At 38.7% G+C, this 18,279-nt stretch overlaps 2 protein-coding genes across 2 annotated transcripts in view; one reads left to right on the top strand and one right to left on the bottom strand.

Moving 5' to 3' along the window:
* Positions 1-362: 362 nt before the first annotated feature.
* On the bottom strand, positions 363-13,286 carry LOC141909559 (uncharacterized). Its single transcript, XM_074800009.1, has 10 exons — positions 13,155-13,286; positions 11,663-11,759; positions 9,787-9,890; positions 9,301-9,414; positions 8,499-8,703; positions 7,203-7,401; positions 6,555-6,690; positions 5,580-5,680; positions 5,146-5,347; positions 363-4,523 (listed from the first exon to the last, which is right to left on the bottom strand). The coding sequence occupies exons 2-10, from the start codon at positions 11,727-11,729 to the stop codon at positions 3,957-3,959; spliced, it is 1,695 nt and encodes a 564-aa protein (XP_074656110.1). The 5' UTR covers positions 11,730-11,759; positions 13,155-13,286; the 3' UTR covers positions 363-3,956.
* A 1,323-nt stretch (positions 13,287-14,609) lies between these two features.
* The window catches only part of LOC141909513 (tudor domain-containing protein 7B-like), a 40,898-nt gene continuing 37,228 nt past the window's right edge, over positions 14,610-18,279 (top strand). The window contains exons 1-6 of the mRNA XM_074799937.1: positions 14,610-14,660; positions 14,967-15,085; positions 15,673-15,778; positions 16,861-16,975; positions 17,046-17,092; positions 17,539-17,674. Of these exons, the coding sequence (XP_074656038.1) occupies positions 14,653-14,660; positions 14,967-15,085; positions 15,673-15,778; positions 16,861-16,975; positions 17,046-17,092; positions 17,539-17,674 (531 nt within the window). The 5' untranslated portion in view covers positions 14,610-14,652. The remainder of the gene's footprint in view (positions 14,661-14,966; positions 15,086-15,672; positions 15,779-16,860; positions 16,976-17,045; positions 17,093-17,538; positions 17,675-18,279) is intronic.

Genomic DNA, 18,279 nt, shown 5'->3' with positions numbered 1-18,279 from the left:
CAGAGTTGTAACATGTAGATTGGTTGCCCAGGGGAGGGCCGGGGGTCCTGTCGTTGTATAGATGCAGTCAACAGTTTCAAGGACTTCCAACAAATACAACAAACTAAGGCTAAAACAAATTGATACCTTGTTTCTCCGCTCTGCTGAGCTTTAATGTTGACCCGGCCGGCCGCCTATCTACCCTATACATTACTTTTTTTAAAATCGTGATCAATTTCACCATAACAGACCCGGCCGCTATAGAAATGAACTGTTTATAAATTTTATCATATTTTACAAAATTGACCCGGCCGCTGCGGAGAAACAAGGTATCATTTTTATTTAGCCTAACAAAGAATAATAAACGATTACCGATGTTTTTCAATTTTTACAAGTTTTTATTTATCTGAATATCATTACAGTAACTGCATAGTTTGTTTCTCTCGTGAAAATAATAACCATTTAATCAAATCCCCGTCTTCTAAAATTCATTCGTTTTCAATCGAATCGAATCGAAAAAAAATTTCTCGTCTTTTTTTACAACAATTTTTTTTTCAACATTTAAAACATTCGATGAAAACTTTTACCTTTTTTGTCAACAACGTAACGCGGTCGAAGCGGAACAATCAAAATCAGTTTGGTCGTCATAGCTCTCGGGACGGTCATTAAAATCGATGACTTATTCAAACGACGACTTACAATTAGTAATTTGAATTAGAAATACAAACTTTGTGACTCATAAATAATGACGACTTCAGTAATATGACGACTTACAATTAGTAAATTGAATTAGAAATAAAAATTGAGACTCAAAAAAAGAGATGTGACGACTTATAAATCCAATTGACGACTTAAACTTAGTAAATTGAATTAGAAATGGTTTTAAAAATCGTAATGACTTCAATTATTTGACGACTTATCCGAGTTTAGACCGTTTAAATTATACGAGCTTCGGGTTTGTTTTCTTTTTTTGTTGCGCAACGCATCAGATTTTGAGTAGTTGTCACATGAAATGAATATTCGATTCATCGATTCCTGACGAAATCAGAAAAATCCGTTTGTATCGTTTTTTTTTTTTTAAGTACTCGATTTGCCGATGAGAAACTAATTTAGGGAAACTTCAGAAATATCCTTCTCTTAACTGGGAAAAAAAGTGAAAGTGAACGTTTTCTAAAAATCTATTCCCCGCCCGCCCCCTATAAAAAGTAACTTTGCACACTTTTTATAACAAAAAAAAAAACTCACTCTCGCTTCACTACGTTAGCATTGTAATTATAATTAATTAATAATTATATTTTTATTTCTATAAATTTTTTGATCATAAATACTATTTACATATTATTTTTATGTAATGATAATAATAATAATAATAATAATAATTATAATATACTTGTAGATGAGTTTAATGCCACTAGTAATTGATGAAAGAGCTTGAATTAGAAATACAAATTTGTACTCAAAAACAAAGACACATCTCTGATGACAACTGAAGCACGAGATTCACTGCTGTTAAGTCATTTGTTTGGTATTTCGAAAATTGATCATTCAATATATTTTTCAGCCTTTTTTGTTACAAATTAAAGCTTTTCTTCCGTCCTTCGAAACGTAAAATGAACGACATAAACTGTCGCCCGCGGCAATAAGAGTTTTACGTAGAAAAAATAAATGATATGCAAAAATGAACAAAGTTTTTACGATGATCTAATAATTATAATAATAAACGATCGCGGAGAAAATGAACTATTTTTAGAAACCGTACCACCAAAAAATGAGCGGGAAGATGAACACGCCAGGGATTCCCCGAAAGTTACGCGATTTTTAAAAACCGCAAGCAGTCGATAGTCAAAGAGTTCAAGGTCGTATTCTAGTGAGCGGTAAAATCGAAGCCAGATTTCTCTACGAAAGTTCGATGTTTCTAATCGTCAGGTGTCGCCACCTAGTGGTCTGATAGGTAGTTACAGCAGTAGATAATTAAGAAGAAATACGATTTTACAATAGCGGACGAACGAACTTCGATTATCGCGTTCCATCTTCGGAAACTATTATCAGTCGCTACCACCGTCGTTCCGAGACTGGACTACGAAAACCGAAGTTCGCTCGCGAGAGACACCAGAGGGCAGCGGTGGAGACCAGCTCGGAAAAATGATAATTTATTATCAATTATTTACATTGCGTGCAAAAATTCCCAGTTTCTCTGTAAAATCAAACACAAGGCAAATGATAACTTGGAACATGGAAATATTATTTATACGTCCGATTCTTGGGTATAATAATGCTGGGTTTTTTTTTTAAACATTTAAATACACTCCCATCTTTTTCTCGTAATTCAAAGTGACAAAAAAAAACAGGTTTTCCTCTTCTCTTTTTTCCATTCTTATAAAGCAGAGCCGAGACTCGAGAATAAAGCCTTCAAATTCCAGTCAAAACGCTTTCAAATTCATTAATGTTCATAAATGCCATCATCGAAGTTACAATCAGCAAAATCAAATATTTCTCAGAGGTGCCTGAGCGAAATTAAACGAAATTCCGAATTCTGATAAAAAAATACTCGATCGTTTTTTCTTATTCCGAATTTGAATTCCGAGGGCATTTTTCAGAGCAGAACGAATTTCGGTGAACTTTGACAGGTCAAGAGAAAACTGCGGTGAACAACTCATCAAAACGATTACGATTATTTTTCAAAAAGATCGAGTTCTATTTGCTGGGATTTATTTATTGTTCAGGGGTTTTTTCTTTTTTTTTTTAATTATTATTAAATTCAGAGTTAAACCAACAGAAACAAAACTGCAACAATAATTTTCGGCGTAAATTTCTTACGCATGCGCGCGCGCCCGTCGTCGTGGAAACCATCATTTCCGTAACGTCGACCGGCACGCGCGAGATTGAACAAAAATACGCGCAGGAAAAAACACGCGTAAAAACTACACGGGAAAAATTCATTCATCGAATAAATTAGTTAATGATATATCGAATTAGTTATTGATGATATATCATAGCGGTTAACGATATATCAAATTAGTTAACAATATATCAAATTAGTTATTGATATATCAAACGACCGACAAACATGACACAATCGGAAAAATCAATAAATATTTAGAGACAATATTATAATCCAGGCTAGAATAACACCATATACACGCCTGAACTGACAGAACACAAACTCGTCAGTTGGTTCAATGTTTTATGAAACTCCAAAATCATAACTACAAATTTTGATGGTAGTACGCCATTCGGTAACCGGCGCAGGGGGAGGCAGGGGGTTAGAGTCCGCTCCCCGTACTCTGAAAACACTGCCCCCTATATATCATTAACATTACTAAAAAGTCAACACACACACAAACGTGATTCCTCCTTTTTTTTGGGGGGTAAATTTTCTTTCTTTTTTGTAGTAAAAACCAACAAAAAAAGATTCGTTAAATCGACGTAACATATTTTTTTAAATCAATTAATTCTTTTTAAAATTCTCCAATCGTCAAAAACAATCATTCGAAATCGTATCCGATTTCTTTTTATTTTCTTTGATTTTTCATTTTCTTTTCATTTCAAAATTTGGAGTAAAAACCGATATTAATAAAAATATAATTTTTTATTAGAAACGAAATATCGCGTTAAGACGTCGTTGCTTTTCGAATTCATGTTAAATTCTCGATTGAAATCAAAAAACTGAACTAAATATATCGAAATATTGCACGCGCGCGCGAACCGAATGCAAAAACCGAAACCATGCAAGAAAATAAAATATGCCGCGCTACATTTTTACAATTTTACGTAACAACGTGTTGTTGTCGCCGTTTCTAAATTTGAAATTAATTTTAAAAAGAAAAAAAAAAAAAACGGCCTCGAATTTGGACGCACACAAAGGGGGGTTATATGTACTTTAAACGAAATGAAACATTCATACGAAGCACCAATCAAAAATACATGTGCTGCCATCTATTAGTCAAAAGCCGGTCGCGTGATGAACGATGTTTAGTTTAGTTGTCGTCGTGACCGCTGCCGGTCGCCTCGTCGCCTCCGTCGCCGCTTTCACCTCCCGCGCCTCCGCGAGACTTACCTCCCGTCCCGCCGCCGCCGCCGCCCTGACGGCTCCGGTTCGCTACCTCGATACGCAGTTTCTTCTTACCCTTGTCGTTGGTGATCTCGAAGTCGCCGAGTCGATCGAGCGCCGAGTGAGCCTCGTCCTCGCCCATGAATACGAGGAACGCGTGACCGTTGTTGCCGTGCCACACGACCTGTATCGGGTTGACGTCTTTGTTGCGGACCTCCTTCTTAAAATGGCTGACGCGTAGAGACGGAGGCAGACCGCCGACGTACACCGAATACGTGCGCGTACGCGGGAAGCGACGCTGCGGTCGACCGCCGGCGCCACCTGCACCGCTCGGCGATTCACCGTCGCCGGCCGAATCGCTGTTACCGCCCTCCGTCTGGCTGTTACCGCGTCGATTAGGACGACGGAACGGTCTTCGACGACGGTCGGTTTTTTTCTCGCCCTCCTCTCCTTCGACTCGTTCTCCTTCGGATCCTCCAGTTTCATCATTCTCCTGAAATAAAATACATCAACAATTATTATTTCACTTTCGACGTCTGATCTCTCTAACAACGCTTCATTCACGAAGGGAAAATCGATTCACAAAAAAATGAAATTGATTCAATGTAATTGTTTTTTTCAACTCAACGCTTTGAAATTTCTCATTTTTTTCTATAATCATGAATTACCAGAGCATTAAAGCAGTAAGGGGTAGAGGGTGAGAGAAAGAGAGGAGTAGAGGGTGAGAAAGATGGGGGTGAGAGAGTGAGGGTGAGTGAGTGATGGGAGGGTGAGAGTGAGGGGAGAGAGTGAGCAATTTCTCATTTTTTTCTACTATCATGAATTACCAGAGCATTCTCGAAGCAGTAAAGGGACAGAGGGTGAGAGAGTGAGGGGAGAGAGAGGGAGAGTGAGGGGAGAGGGTGAGGGGAGAGGGTGAGAGTGAGGGGGGAGAGAGGGGAGAGAGTGAGGGGAGAGGGTGAGAGTGAGGTTGAGAGAGGGTGAGAGTGAGGGGAGAGAGGGAGAGTGAGGGTGAGAGAGAGAGAGGGGAAGGACGAGGGAGAGATAAAAGAGGTTTGAGAAAGAGGAGTTACATGTGTGTGTGTGTGTGGTGAGGGAGGAGAGTTCGCACGTACTTTGTTAGAGTTGGTTCTGCGTCTGCGACGGCTGAATCTACGACGACCGAAACGACGTTTAACGCGGCCATCTTTATCGGTGGCGCCACCTGCTCCTCCGCTGCTGCCACCTCGAGACGGGCTACCTCCCTCTTCGCCTTGACTTCCGTCGCCTCCTTCGGAGTTCGGTCTGCGATCTCTTCTTCTGTAGTTCGAATAATCGCTGCACGAAATAAAAACAACGTTAATATTTTAAAATCTGAACACAAGGCACATTAATGAATGAGTGCCCCCTGGTGTTGATAAAATGCACTACCCGCCCCAGGGCCCAGTTTCACGAAAAAGTTTAAGCCTAAAACAGTTAAGTTTGAATTGTTATCCTCATTACACTGTCCGCCCACCCTCTTGTGATTACAATGCACTACCCAGCACCCCCTGGTGTAAATTAAACGTACTTCCTGTAACGACGGCGCCTGCGGTAATAATTCGGGGGTTCATTCTCGTCGTCGTCGTTAATTCCATCTGCTTCTTCTTGTAACTTCTCAACAGATGGCGCCTGAAAACATCAACATCGACACATCCCAACTTACTGAATTTGCCGCCAAACATTCCATATTTAAACGCGTTTAGAAACTTCAACATATCGAAAACTCCAAATTTAGTAAAGCACAGGACCCAGTTCTACAGTTGTGAGTAAGAGATAACTCTGAACACAGGACCCAGTTCCACAGTTGTGAGTAAGAGATAACTCTGAACTCAGGACCCAGTTCCACAGTTGCGAGTTAGAGTTAACTCTGAGTTGAAGTTATTTCATTTTCAATGAGTTAACTCTTGAGTCAAAATCTTAACACAGAACAGTGGTACTGGTCCCAGAATGTAAAAATGACGTCACTGAAAAACGTCACGCGCGCTAATCGGCACCAGTTTTATACTTTTCACTTTTTTACACGCAGATCGAATGGAACGACAATGTATTCAAGATGGCCGAGATAGATCCCCTTTTAGCGTATCGTAAATAATACACGTATTTGTATACAGAGTAAATAACCTCGTTTATATCGCTAGTTATATTTCTCTTAATACGTCCGAATATTTATAAACAAAATTATCGTTCCCTCCATCACATACCATGGAAACTGCGAGAGAGTAATGAAATTATCTTATCAATCAACATCTAAACCCTCTGTACTAATACTCCAAATACTGGAGAATTTCAAATAGGAGGATGTTGTTTCATGTTCGGTATTTCGAGGACTCGGATGTCTAGTTTATCAAAACCTATCGGGTTTGAATCCCACTATAACTGTTTTCGTGCAGCATACGAAAAAAGTGCCGGGGCGGATTCGGGCGGCTTGAGGAGTAATACGCAGGGCGGATACCTTCCACTTGAGTGCTAATGGGTTAAGTAAAATTTTAAGAACGTGACTGACCTCTTCTTCGTCCTTGAGGCGGACATCTTTACCGGCCTTCAGTTCAAACAGACGCAGCTTTTTGAGCACCGGGATTCGATTCAGACGGTCCTCCGTCAATAGAGACCAGTTGATGGCCCGGGGTTGGGTATGTTTCCTACAGAATAAACGCAATACAATCCATTGTTAACACACGAACACTTTTCTATTTCAAATTCTTATTTCCTTGAATTCAACGACGAGGACTCCGCAGTCAACTGTAGCAATCGATGGTGCAACCAGGTGGCGCTAGCGTACCGACTTGATGGACGATGACGCAAGTTTTGGAGACGTGACTCGTCAAATTCTTTTTTTGGAAAAAATAATCAGCAATGTCCTATTATACCAGTGGGTGGCCACTTCTACCCCGAACTATTCCCTGACATGGGCATTTTTTCCGTGATCCGATCTGTTAAGAATCAAATCAACTTAAAATAGACACAGACATGTTAGATCTTACGCACGACCTACCAATCCCAACTAATCTATCTGATTCGCTTTTTTATACAAAATTCCCAGACTATTCTCTGACTTTTTTTAGAGAAAAGAAAATTCGCTGACAGACTTTTCCCCCGATTTGCCCCGGTAAACGGCCACGCCATCTGGTGGTGGTGTAAATATAATACGTACCCACATTGTATAACTTGCGTCGGAGTGATGACGTAATCCACCCGGATGTCGTGTTCGCTGAATATCGACTCGGGTAAATCGAACACCTGGAAATCCTGAACGGTCGTAACGATCGGAGTGCTGTCGGTGACGGCGCCAACCGATCTCATCATCGCGTATTCCAGATCGAAGAACCCATCTCCTTTACCGATACGATATCCTGAGACGAGAAATTTAAAATTACTAACTATTAACCCTTTCAGTGCTGACTAATTAATACCCTATAGTGCTGGAGATAATTTGAAAGTTCCAAAAAATTCCACCCTAATGTGTTAACGGGAGACTATAGTGCGTCTACACCGCGGCGCTGTATCGTTAGTTATTAGTATTTCACTATGTCTGACAGGTGCTGCCATCTTTCAAGAGAGATAATTACTAATTACATCAATACACCGCAGTGCGATGTACTAGCAAAATCTATAACTGATTTATACACCACAGTGCGTTGTAGACGCACTGAGAAAGGGTAAACTGATAAGATATCCTGAGAAAGAAGATTTAACGACGATCAGGGTGACCACTTTTATCTAACTTATTTTCCCCCTGACTAGTTCCCTGACGTGAACATTGTTATCACTTCATCCGATAAGAATCCAATCAATTAACGCTGGTGATAGTAAAATAATAAGACATAGACGGAAACGGTTTGATTTTACGCGCCATCTGGCAATCTCAACAAATCTATCTGACTTAAAGCTTTTTTTTTCCTTACAAAATTGCGCGATTTTTTTAAAAAGAAAATAGCCCGAGACGAGTTTTTTAAAGAGAAGAAAATAGCCAGAGTTTCCCTGATTTTTAGCTTTTTTTAAACTTATTTCCCTGACTTTAGAGAAGAAAAAAAAAATCCCTGATTTCCAGTTCCACGGTTATGAGTTAGTTAAATCTGAGTTTAAATTGGTTCATTTTCTATGATTGAACTCTAAGTCTACAAATCTTAACTCACTCAACCGTGGAATCGGTTTCTACTGTTAAAACGCGATTTATAGCGATCTTTACCTTTACTGGAATTTTTTAAAAAGAAAATAGCCCGAGACGAGTTTTTTAAAGAGAAGAAAATAGCCAAGTTTTCCTGAATTTGAGCTTTTTTTAAACTTATTTCCCTGACTTTAGCGAAGAAAAAAAATCCCTGATTTCCTTAGTTAACTCTGAGCTTAAATAAGTTCATTTTCAATGATTGAACTAAATTCTACAAATCTTAACTCACTCAACCGTGGAATCGGTTTCTACAGTTAAAAGGCGATTCATAGCGATATTTACCTTTACTGGATACGGCGACCGAACCGAGTAAAATCAGATCGATCTTCACCGATTCGTCGAGCTCGATTCGTTGACTGTGTTCTCGGATTCCCTGCGAGGTGGCGCACTTCTGCATCGTCGCCTCATCGGCTTCTTCGGGTGGCGTTAACTTGGTGAACAATGTCGTTCGTAAACGCGGCGTCGGTACCAACAGCGTTTTATTCGCCTAAACACCAAAAAGAAAGAAAAAATACAAAATTTATAATCGCGAAAACTGTAACAATCGTAGAAAAATGTCAGAACAGGGTTCAATTTCACGAAACAGTTTTAACTAAAATAATTGGTGTAATTGCTATTGGTTAATACTTCATGTTTCCAATGCGGGCAAAAATTCAAACTTAACTGATTTAAGCTTAAACGTTCTCATGAAACCGACCCCAGGGGCCGGTTCCATAGTCATGGCTTAGACTTAAGACCAACTTAGTTCTATAGCTAATCTAACAACTTAAGACCAGTCTTAAGATTTAAGACCACTTTTGGACTCAAGTCACGACTGTGCAACTGGCCCCAGGGGTCGGTTTCAGGGGAAAAAAAACTTAAAAGCTCTGGAAAGTCCATATATTGATATTCTTAAACGTGACCTTAAGTAGTGTTTTCAATAAGAAATTAACAAGCCAGGTCCTTTTGAAAAACAGGAGGGTCCCATAATACGTCACAGTCATGAAACGAAAGCGGGTTTAAATAGGCAAATTTGAGTTATTTCGCGAAACTGAACACGTCATCATCAGCAGCAGCAATGACGACCTGCTCCTGGTACACTCACCTCCAACGCCAGTCGTCTAGCTGCCTCTTGAGGTTTATCTGGGTTACTCTTGATCGTAGAGGCGTTCTTGAAAACAGTCGTTTCTGCCAACTTCTTACTCGCGTCTTCAGCACCCTGAAACGTATAGCAACAAATTAAAACATCTGATTGAAGAGAATTTCCGGGAACTGCGACGTTTTAATCCCACCACCACAAAACAAAGATTTTCTTCTTGAGCCGATGGTTTATTCAGCATTTCATCATAATCCCAGTAGTCGCCTTTAGCAATACCCAGTTCCACAGTTTCGAGTTTAGATTTGACTCAGAGTTAACTCATTGAAAATGAACTAATTTTAACCCAAGGGTTATCTAGAACTCAGGACCCAGATCCACAGTTGTGAGTTAAGATTTCACTCAGAGTTAACTCATTGAAAATGAACTAATTTTAACCCAAGGGTTATCTAGAACTCACAACTGTGAAACTGGATCCTGAGTTAACAAAGTTACCTTCACATTGGGTATACGCTGATAAACTGGCAGCGGAAAATTAGCCAAACGATGTTTCATTATGTAATCCCATACAGTCTTGCGTACTGTTGCCTTGGTTACCTCTAAAAAGCCGAGAAAAGTATTGTTAATTAAATCATTGTCGGTCTGTTAACATCGAAACAATAAGAGATCGATTAATTTTCAATGAGGGCGAAGTTTTTTGTAATGTCACTACACAGCAGCAGCAGCAGCAGCAGGTGTGGCGGCGCCGCTTAAACATCTGTTAGCTCATCTCAACCCGAACACAATACGGTCTCAAACATGTGTTACCGGCGACCGTCGATCTCAAACTCAGGGCGGAATAGTCAGAGAATATTAAATTCCTTGCTCCGGATCATGAATTCAAACTCTAAAGGCCTTCCACGATGACACAGCAGAATCTCACAACTGCCCCAGCTGCCTCGCGACCCCCTCGACCGGGAAAAAGCTAAATCGTAAAATATATCAGCAAGACATTTTTAGTATAGACGCTAGTCGATACTGCTTATCAAAACCAGAATTCACTGAAGTTAAAACCTGACCCGGGATAACATCTCAACACCAACTATGGGTAGAACTTTTCTGCTGGCATTTATCAATGCCACACATGGAACAAAACAAGTGCTGAAATTTACCAGTTCACAAAAAAAAAAGTTCAACACTTTCTCGAAGAGGTGTTAAAAAAAAACGAAATCCATTGTTGTTAAACTTTAGAATCAGCGCAAAGTTCTGTGTGTCAGTAGAAACACTGGATATAGTCCTATAAACACAATTATAATAGTGGAGGTCAAGGTCAGACGCAATGACCCAGACTATCGGATATCAGAGTTTCATCTCGTATCATTTCATACGTATGATAAAATTATTGATCTAATCTCGCAAATAATTAAATATATCGTTATCATACGGGTACCATTCGTAAAGTACTTCTCTAGGTAGGACGTCGATTGGCATTATAATACAACAGTGTGACCTCAGAACTATTTTTTGCGTACTTTACTTCAGGATCATTCATTTATTACGTATGCATAAAATTTGAATTTTTCAACCCCCCTCCTCCTCTATACGCAAAATCGGCCATTTTTTCATATACATTAAATATTGCAGTACGCTATTGCACTGACCCCTCCCCCCTCCCCTAATGCGTACGTAATAAATTAATGATCCCTTAGTGAACGGTCCCTAAGCAGTCACGACTAGGAAGATTCATCATGGGTTGGACATGTCAGGACACGCAGCCGCCGGATTGTTTGATAACAGATGTGCATATTAGCTATCAATACCCACATATACATACTAACTACACACCGTACAACAGATAGAATCATTCACTACTGAAAACAAACAGCTGAGTGTGTGCTGATGACTACAATCAGCTTTATCTATATCCAGGCACTTTATCGGTGAATTCCAAACCCAACTTCTTCAACTAACCCTACCTCTCCCTCATAACAGGATTTCAGGATCAAGGAATCGGATGTCTCTGATCCGTACGAACTCTCTGGAATAAAAGTCTGTGGTGATGTTCAATTTCTGGGGCCGGTTCCATAGTCAGGGCTTAAGACTTAAGACCAGTCTAAGACCACTTAGTTCTATAGCCAATATAAGACCAGTCTTAAGATTTAAGACCACTATTAGTCTTAAGTTGTACTATGGAACTGGCTCCCTGAGGCCCTTGTTGATTTCAGCCAGTTCCTCCACATTAGTGGGCAATGTTTGGACCCCTTTGCCACTGCAGTGACGAGTATGTGACTTAAGCTACCATCAGTTATTGAGGCTCAGTCAAAATTATCTCATGAAGAATATTTCGAGGGGGGACAACAAAATTATCATAAATAGGTGTAAGTTCTTTTACCTTCAGGCAGAGATAGTGGGGGCACCTCCGCTACTGCGGCATTGTCACCTCCTGCGTTCTCAGCCATTGTCAATAGGTATTAGGGTGATCAATGTCCCTGTGGAAAAGAAAAATAATGTTCAAACAAAAATTCATATTCAACTGTATTCATAGCGCCTACAGAGATAGGCCCTAAATTTAGGTTTTTGGTTCCCATGGCCCTAGGACATGAAATAGCTATAGAGAACCTAAAACTGTTGTCCTTTGACAACATAACATAGGCTAAAAGCCTAAGCAATTAAAAGCTGAAATTTGAATCACTTGTGACTTTTTTCATGAATAACTTATTCATTTCAAAAACTATAGCCTAAGCCTTTATCGTGCCAGGTCAAGATACAGACAACTTTATACTTAAAAATGATTTCATATACATTATTATCTAACTTTAATTAAATCTTAGATACTAGATAGGCCTTAAGTTAAACTGCAAATCTGAGACCTGTTCAATTATCATTCAACCATAACATATTTTGAAGTAATTATCTAGCCTAAACTAGCTAGAATATAAGACTATAGCATAGCTCTTTTTTGGCTTCACTCATTGACTGTTTTTAGTACCTGAATTTTGTTTAAATTCCAAAACTAAATTGAACTCAAATAGAGAAAAAATGTAAGCAAAAAGCTCTGCTTCAAATTATCCACATATGCAAGGTTGCTAAGAAGTAAAATGAGCAACAGACGAAGCAGTTTTTTGTTTTCACACAGTTCTAATGTCTATTTATTAATTGATGAGACCTGTTTTTCTGGGATATTTTGCTTACTTTTTGGGGTACATACCTCATTTACGTCTTAACAGAATGCCAAAAATCGCGGACAACAACTGAATATCCGATATATTTCCAGTTCTGTACCAATTAGATGGATTGGCAAAAAGACTCCTTAAGTCCAGTTGAATGAGAGAGAAAATCCTCCATTTTGTCAAATTTCTTGGATTTGAACATTGTTACCATGCCTACGCCACCCTGATTTAGTTGTTGAGACCCCACAAGAAAAATAACTTCATTTTGTAGGCATGGTGACAATGTAAAAATTCAAGAAATTTGACAAAATGGAGGATTTTCTCTCTCATTCAATTGGACTTAAGGAGTCTTTTTGCCAATCCATCTAATTGGTACAGAACTGGAAATATATCGGATATTCAGTTGTTGTCCGCGATTTTTGGCATTCTGTTAAGACATAAATGAGGTATGTACCCCAAAAAGTAAGCAAAATATCCCAGAAAAACAGGTCTCATCCATTAATAAATAGACATTAGTAATAACACGAGAGAAAGAAAGAAGTGTCGGACATGTTTTCCCGGCCCTCGAGTCTGCAACAGAACACAACGACGCAGTCAAATTTAACCCCTGATAAATTACATTTCTAGCGCTCTTAACGCCATTTCCATAGTTTCCAACGTTAGACAATTAATTCGTCTTTCGGGAAAACGTATTTATGCGAAGATTTAACTCACCGAAATTAGTGAAATTTTAGGAATTGCACGAAGCAAAAAACGTGGCACTCTGAGTGGAACTTGGTTCTTGGGCTCCGTGACGTGCTCGTCGAAAAAAGAATTAAAACTCGGTCCCGGTCCGTAGAGCATATTTCTATCCACAAAAAGTAAAAAAATTAGTGTTAACGTAATGAATATCATCAAAAATTATAATTTATATTTTTTAACGAAAAAATTCATCTTTTTTATAGGTTTTGAAATTCTAAAACTCAAATTATGATCTCGACCATTCGTACAAGGATTTCGTATTTATTGATAGTCTGGCTGGTGCTTGAAAACTAGAACAAAACTCAAACCGGATTTCAAACTGGGGAAGAAATCTTTTACAAAAAGAAAATTTTATAATCCTGAAAACCGATAAATTCACATTTTCTAAAGATTCAATAAACCAATAGTTGTGATATCGATACAATTTGAATAAGTTTTGATGCATTTTGAAGCTTGTGCCCAAAGTTCACTGCGTCGACAGTTCGGCATATAATTCGGAAGCCTGGGAAGCATCTGAATACCGCAACTATCACCAAAACTAAATCACGATCCGTCCGGTGCACCCTGATCGGAATATCACCAAGTTTACTCGATTATGTAATCGATTCTTTCAAACATAAAGTTTATTTAAACATTTGTGTTATATCATGATAATAAAAATATCTTAGTGACTGTTTTTAAAGGTTTTCGAAACGAATCCACTACTTCCTCTATTCCAGAGGTGATTTCCCATTTGAGGTCTGGGCAGTGTCTGGCGATCAGAACTAAATTTCAAATGTACTGGCGATCCGTTGAAAGTATCTTTATCTTAATGGATACCCATTGGATGTTTCTTTATTTGTTTTGAATTATCATGTATTTAACATTTTTGATAAATTCAATATTTATTGGTTCATGAGAGTTTTACTTCAGAAGTTGAAGCTTACGCTATCGCCATGTCAACTATTCAGCAACATGTTTTGCTTTTTTAACGAAGCTTCCAAGCGTCGTCGCTGCTCAGTGGCGCCGGAACAATCTACGCGCTGTTCGCGGCTAATCGAAGAATTAAAAAATCGCCCTTCACATTTCCACAGGATTAAGAACGATCTTTCGGACTTAAAACAGAAACATCAGCCTGAAATTAAGGAATAACCCCGGATATTAATTCAAATCACAGGTCAGTAGATAGAATCAGTTCAATCAACGCTTTCTACAGAATCTTATCGCATTTTATTACGGGAATCTGGTAAAGGTTTATGAAGCACGCGCAGAACAGACGCGTGCGGCTCATTCGAATTGCTCAATCTGTACTGGTGGGTTTTTTTGATTACGAGGTACTAATTTCAATGAATCGCTTTCATTATCTGAAGTCCTTCGTATTATCTGTTTTTGGTAAGACAATTTTGACGAGTCAGCGATTCCAGATGACATCAGGCTCACATCACATTACATTAATAGTCAGGCTGCCGAGGTTCTGTCACGTGTGAAAGTTATGAAACGGTAGTAGGGACTTCACGTCTTCTATATATTAAAAGTCTGTGCCATCTTAAGTTGCCATCAAATTGTGACATTTGATTCTAGGTCTAGGAAGTGGATATTTTGCCAATAATGCGGCATTATATTAGTAAACGCTATTTTGCGGATATATAGGCTCGGGAGTCCTCGCGCGGGGCAGTGGCCTATACCTACTAGGCCTACCTACAATCAAGTTGTACCATAGATGCCACCAAGTGGCTTATTCAGAACTGCTTTCATTCTGAGTCTGTCCCTGCTGGAAAATTAAATCGTGTGGTCTTTACTTTTTAGACAAAACTACCGACAACAACAGATCAGCGCAACGATGGGTGACCTTACCCTGGTCAAGATGCTGCTGAGGGCTGTACTGCAGCCCTTTAAAGATGGTTTACCGATTAGGAAATTAGATAGTAAGTAATTGTGAAATTTGTCAACTTTCTATGATTAATTTTATCTTCGGTTGCACAGTCATGGCTTAGACTTAAGACCGTTCTGAGACCAACTTAGTTCCATCGCCAATCTAACAACTTAAGACCAGTATTGAGATTTAAGACCACTTTTGGACTTAAGTCACGAACTGTGCAACTGGCCCCTGATATTGAAATCAGCAGTTACCCAGTACTGAAAAGAAAGGTTTGGAGTTGACCAGTGGCTATATCTCTGGTGAAAATTGGCTTACCGGTGTCAACTATCCACTGGTTAACTTGAACCAAGCAAATCTACCCACTGGAAACCAAGCTTTGGACGAACAACTTTTATCATACTTACTTACTTAATTCTCTTTATCCCTTCTGGGACATAAAGCCATGACAAACTTCTTCCATTTGGACCGGTCGTTAGCTGTGTGTTGAGCCTGTTCCCAGATAAGACCAGTTGAAGATATGGTTTTGGGGCGGCCACGCCTACGTCTACCAGAAGGGGTTCATCTCGTTGCATCTCGGGATACAGGACTGATTTATATATATGTTTTTATCGTAATAACTGATTTATGTTCTAGGTGAGTACCGACAATGCAACGGTAGTTCAGTTCCGTATAAACAATTTGGATTCAACACGCAAGAAGACTTTCTCCATTCCGTGAAAGACACTGTCAGATTCAGCAGGTAAGAAAGACAAACATAACTTAAAAAATAATTCATTTCAATACGGTTAAATCGATTAATGAAATATTCTTGTTCGGAAAATCAGTCCAATGGACTTTCAAGGATTTGAAAACTTTTTAATATCTATATCGGCCATGGTGAAACTGATATAAGTCGTAGTATGTCTCACAATCTTTATTTACGTTGATTATCAGTTGACTTATCAGTTGACTTATCCGAGTGACAACTTACGCGAAGTAAATTGAATTGGATATAAAAAAAAACAGACTAAAAAATAGGGATGACTTCAGTTATGTGACGACTTATCCAAATGATGACTTACACTTAGTAAATTGAATTAGAAATACGAAGTGAGACTCAAAACTGGAGATGACTTCAGTAATGTGACAACTTATCCAAATGATGACTTACACTTAGTAAATTGAATTGCAAATATAAATTGGGACTCAAAAATTGAGATGACTTCAGTAATGTGACGACTTATCCAAATGATGACTTACACTTAGTAAATTGAATAGGCCTAAGAAATAGAAATTGGTACTCAAAAATAGAGATGACTTCAGTAATATGAGACTTATCCAAATGATGACTTACACTTAGTAAATTGAATTAGAAATAGAAATTGAGACTCAAAAATTGAGATGACTTCAGTAATGTGACGACTTATCCAAATGATGACTTACACTTAGTAAATTGAATTAGAAATAGAAATTGAGACTCAAAAATTGAGATGACTTCAGTAATATGAGACTTATCCAAATGATGACTTACACTTAGTAAATTGAATTAGAAATAGAAATTGAGACTCAAAAATTGAGATGACTTCAGTAATGTGACGACTTATCCAAATGATGACTTACACTTAGTAAATTGAATTAGAAATAGAAATTGAGACTCAAAAATTGAGATGACTTCAGTAATATGAGACTTATCCAAATGATGACTTACACTTAGTAAATTGAATTGAAAACACAAATTGGGACTCAAAAATGAAGAAGACTTCAGTTATACAAAGACTTATACTAATAATGACTTTAAACAAGTCTGATTGTATTTAATTGTATTTTTTGTATGATTTTAAGGAATAAAGATGGCGAGATGATCTGTTTCGCCGTGGTTACAGAAGAGACGGCGCACATTGCGAAACTGATCTCGAATCAGAAAAGCAAAAAACGGAAACCCACTCGCAAGAAAATGGTAAAAAGATTCCGTTTCTAAATTCGCGATGTTTGAGTTAAATTATAATTATCTGATCGTTGTATTTTAGACCACGTACCGAAAACCACAAACGTCCGGAAATTATTCGAATTACGGGTAAATATGACCAACAATTTCAGGTTACCAACGACTTCTTGATTTCTTAAAAACTCCGAAATGCTTTTTAAGGTGTTTGAAACCCCTTTGATATGAGCAAAATGGGGCTTAGTTTCTCTTCGGAACTTTCAAGACATTCAATGCAGTAATGAAATCTCTAAGTGGAAAGTAGTTACCAAATCGGAAACAGTTGGGTTATGTATAGTGTATAAAATGTTCTTATAAAACCAGATCTGATCTAGGAGGAGTCTACAGTAATTACGACATGAAAATGGCGCTGATGCTTCCCCGAAATTTGAAATTTTCTCCTTTAAAACTCCTTCCATCCAGGAATGACGGATCTTCGGGAACTCTAGAATTTCTCGTCTTTAAACTCGTCTTACTCAGTCGATGAAACCGCTCGAATTGATTAAAGGTTTTACGAGCATAATTTTCTTCATTTTCAGCAGCCGCAATAAATCGTTTCAAATGAGTAGATTCGGGCAAAATACGTCGTTCATGAGTAGCCCGTCGAGACCCGTATATAACGGACCCGTGTATCCACGCTGGGGACCAGCAGCTCCGCAGCCGTTAATGTCGAAAGTAAGAAGTTTTGATTGGTCAAACTCCATCAGCTCGCAGTCTCTAGTTAGTAAAGCGCTTATCGACGCTTTCAATGAAAATAAACAAAATTCAGTAAGATTAGTTGATTATGTTTTATGCATGCTCAATATGTACATAGAGTTTCATGCATGCATCGTACAGTTTTATTAAAACTTGTGCACTTTCATTAGTGTTTCATTGAATCCATCAGAAAAGGTGCTCGGTGAATGGGTTCACCAAGTCACACATTGATCACATCTACGGAGCTGGTGGGTTCTCGGTAAAGGGGTTCACCCAGTCACAGTGATCACATCTACGGAGCTGGTGGGTTCTCGATGAAGGGGTTCACCAAGTCACACAGTGATCACATCTATGCAGCTGGTGGGTTCTCGGTAAAGGGGTTCACCCAGTCACAGAGTGATCACATCTACAGAGCTAGTGGGTTCTCTGTAAACTGGTTCACCCAGTCACAGAGTGATCACATCTACGGAGCTAGTGGACTGTAATGCCCCATGTCACGACACTGAATCCTTGTTGCCTTTTATGAAAGTATTCCGAAAATCTTTCAAGTATTCAAGATAAAAGATTCTGTCTTTATTTCTTCA

Source organism: Tubulanus polymorphus, chromosome 8 (genome assembly GCF_964204645.1).
Source record: "Tubulanus polymorphus chromosome 8, tnTubPoly1.2, whole genome shotgun sequence".
Lineage (NCBI taxonomy): Eukaryota > Metazoa > Nemertea > Palaeonemertea > Tubulaniformes > Tubulanidae > Tubulanus > Tubulanus polymorphus.
This window is presented reverse-complemented; position numbering and strand designations above follow the sequence as displayed.